This window comes from Piliocolobus tephrosceles, unplaced genomic scaffold, assembly GCF_002776525.5.
Source record: "Piliocolobus tephrosceles isolate RC106 unplaced genomic scaffold, ASM277652v3 unscaffolded_13324, whole genome shotgun sequence".
NCBI lineage: Eukaryota > Metazoa > Chordata > Mammalia > Primates > Cercopithecidae > Piliocolobus > Piliocolobus tephrosceles.
Window position 1 is genome coordinate 1 of NW_022294671.1, and position 2,448 is coordinate 2,448.

The window sequence follows — 2,448 nt, forward strand, 5'->3', positions numbered from 1 at the left end:
CATTATGTAAAGGAAAGCAAAGCCTATATATATATATATATATATATTAATTAAAATTTTTATATTACGTTGTATTCTCAAAATGTGCATTTATATATAAATATTATTTAATTTTTTTATTTTTTTTTTTTATTTATTTGTTTGTTTGTTCGTTTGTTTGTTTATTTATTTATTTTTTTTTTTTCCAATTGACAAAAAAAAGAGAAAAATAGAAAAAGAAAAAAAGACACAAAGATTATAAAATATTTTTATGCATAAAAATAAAACATTATATTGTAGTTTTGCTTTTCTTTCATTCATTCTTTCTTTTTTTTTTTTTTTTCTTTTTCCTTTTTTTTTTAAATATAAAAAAATTGCATACACGTGGTATAAAGACGTATTATACTTCTTCAGTATATTTTACTTACCTACAACAAAAAAAAAAAAAAAAAAAAAATAGGCACAATTAAAATTATTTTTGTTTTTCTAGATGTTAAAATGTCAAAAGACAAAAACAATCTTAAAGTAGAATCATTAAGGTACTATTATTTTATTTATATGTTTATTTGTTTATTTGTTTATTTGTTTATTTGTTTATTGTCTATTTGTCTATTTATTTATTTTATTAACTTTTTTTTTTAATTTCATTTACCAAAATGTTTTGTTGCACGTACATACAAATATATAAGCAGACAACAAATATACATATTATTATTTTTTCACGATTGTCACTTTTTATGGTAGAGTAAAATCGTATAAGCAACAAACGGACCCACCAGAAAAATGTATCAATCTTAAAAAAACAATAAAAGACTCAGAAAAGGTACAACTAATTTAGCATATAAAAAAAAATATATATATAAAATTTTTTTTTTAATAGTTGATTTTTTGTGGTTTGTGTATGTTGGATAAAAAAAATTTTGGTCGATCACTAATCGAATATACATGATTTTATAGTTTTATATGATAGAATAAACATGTTAATATTTTTTTTTTTTTTTTTTTTTTTTTTTGGTATTTCTTTTTCTTCTTTAATTTAAAGGTATTTATATATATATATATATATATATAAGTATGTGTATATTATTTATATTTACACTTTTTTGTTGTATAACACATACTCTGTTTTTTAATATTTGTCTTTTTTAATTTGTTTTAATTTAAAAAATGAAGGTAAAATTATTTAAACTCTTGGACATTTTGTTTTTGTAATATATATATATATATACGTATATATAAATTTTTTTTATATTCATTATGCAGGGCGCCAATACATGCACTAAAGAACAAAATGAATATTCTAACCTTAGTGAAAAAAAAACGCAAACAAAAGGTAATAAAAAAAAGGAAAAAAAAAACTTAAATTTCTATCTTCAAAAAAACAAAAACAAAAACAAAAACAAAAACAATAATTTACATATAGGCAAGGGTATAAAAATTGAAAAAAGCAGAATAGGCCTTATAAAAAATCGTAACACAACTGTAGAAAAAAAAAAAGAAACAATCAAATCGAAGTCGCCATATATAACAAATGATACTAAAAATAGTAAAGACGGTAAAAACAAATATAACAGCAAAAATAAGGAAAACAAAAGTGTTGTAACTGACATAAATAAAGGATATACAAACAATATAAATAATAAAACAAACAAACATAAATCCATTAAATGCGATAATAATAATAATGATAATAATAATGGTCATAGTGAACAAAAACAATCACAGTTAAAAAAAATAAATAGCAATGATGAATTCCTTATTAACCTTTTAAAAAAAAAAGATATACATACTCAAGGAGTGAAATATGAAGAAGCCAAAATAACTGAAAAGAAAAAAAAAAATCCTCATCAAGTAGTCAATCAATGACAGATAGCTCAAAAAGTGATGATATCGATACGGTAGATATTTTAAATGAGTATAAAAAAAAAAAAAAAAAAAAATTAGAACAAGAAAAAAAAAGGTTAATAAAAGAAAGAAAAAAAAAACTAATAAAAAAATGTACATATAAAGATGCAGCAACTCAAGTTGTTCTTGACAATTTTACTGAATACTATGAAAAGATAAAGCCAAAAGTTGATACCATAGTAGATGATATTATAAACAGGGCGTTGAAAGAATTATATGAACAGCAAGAACTAAATAAGATTAAAAAAAATATAGATTATTATGAAAACATAAGAGTAAAAAAGTATCAATCTTTTAAACATATTGAAAAAAGTAGTGAATCCTTTTATGGTAAAGTACAAGAACAAATAAAAAGTAGAGCTGCTTTAAAGGAAAAAGTAGAACTTATTATGAAAAAAAAAGTTTCAAATACTAAAGCTCAAAAGCATATTCAATATATCGTGCAAAAAAATTTAGATTTGTGTTTATCAAATCGTTATTTCCCAAACACTACAGAAGTAGGAATCAAAAAAAAAATATAATATAAAAAAAAAAAAAAAAAAAAAAAAAAAAAAAAAAAAAAAA

At 20.1% G+C, this 2,448-nt stretch overlaps 1 protein-coding gene across 1 annotated transcript; it reads left to right on the forward strand.

Moving 5' to 3' along the window:
- The first annotated feature begins 399 nt into the window (after nucleotides 1-399).
- On the forward strand, nucleotides 400-2,124 carry LOC113220795 (metabotropic glutamate receptor-like protein R). Its single transcript, XM_026450132.1, has 4 exons — nucleotides 400-518; nucleotides 724-802; nucleotides 1,243-1,312; nucleotides 1,403-2,124. The coding sequence occupies exons 1-4, from the start codon at nucleotides 478-480 to the stop codon at nucleotides 1,843-1,845; spliced, it is 633 nt and encodes a 210-aa protein (XP_026305917.1). The 5' UTR covers nucleotides 400-477; the 3' UTR covers nucleotides 1,846-2,124.
- Nucleotides 2,125-2,448: the final 324 nt, after the last annotated feature.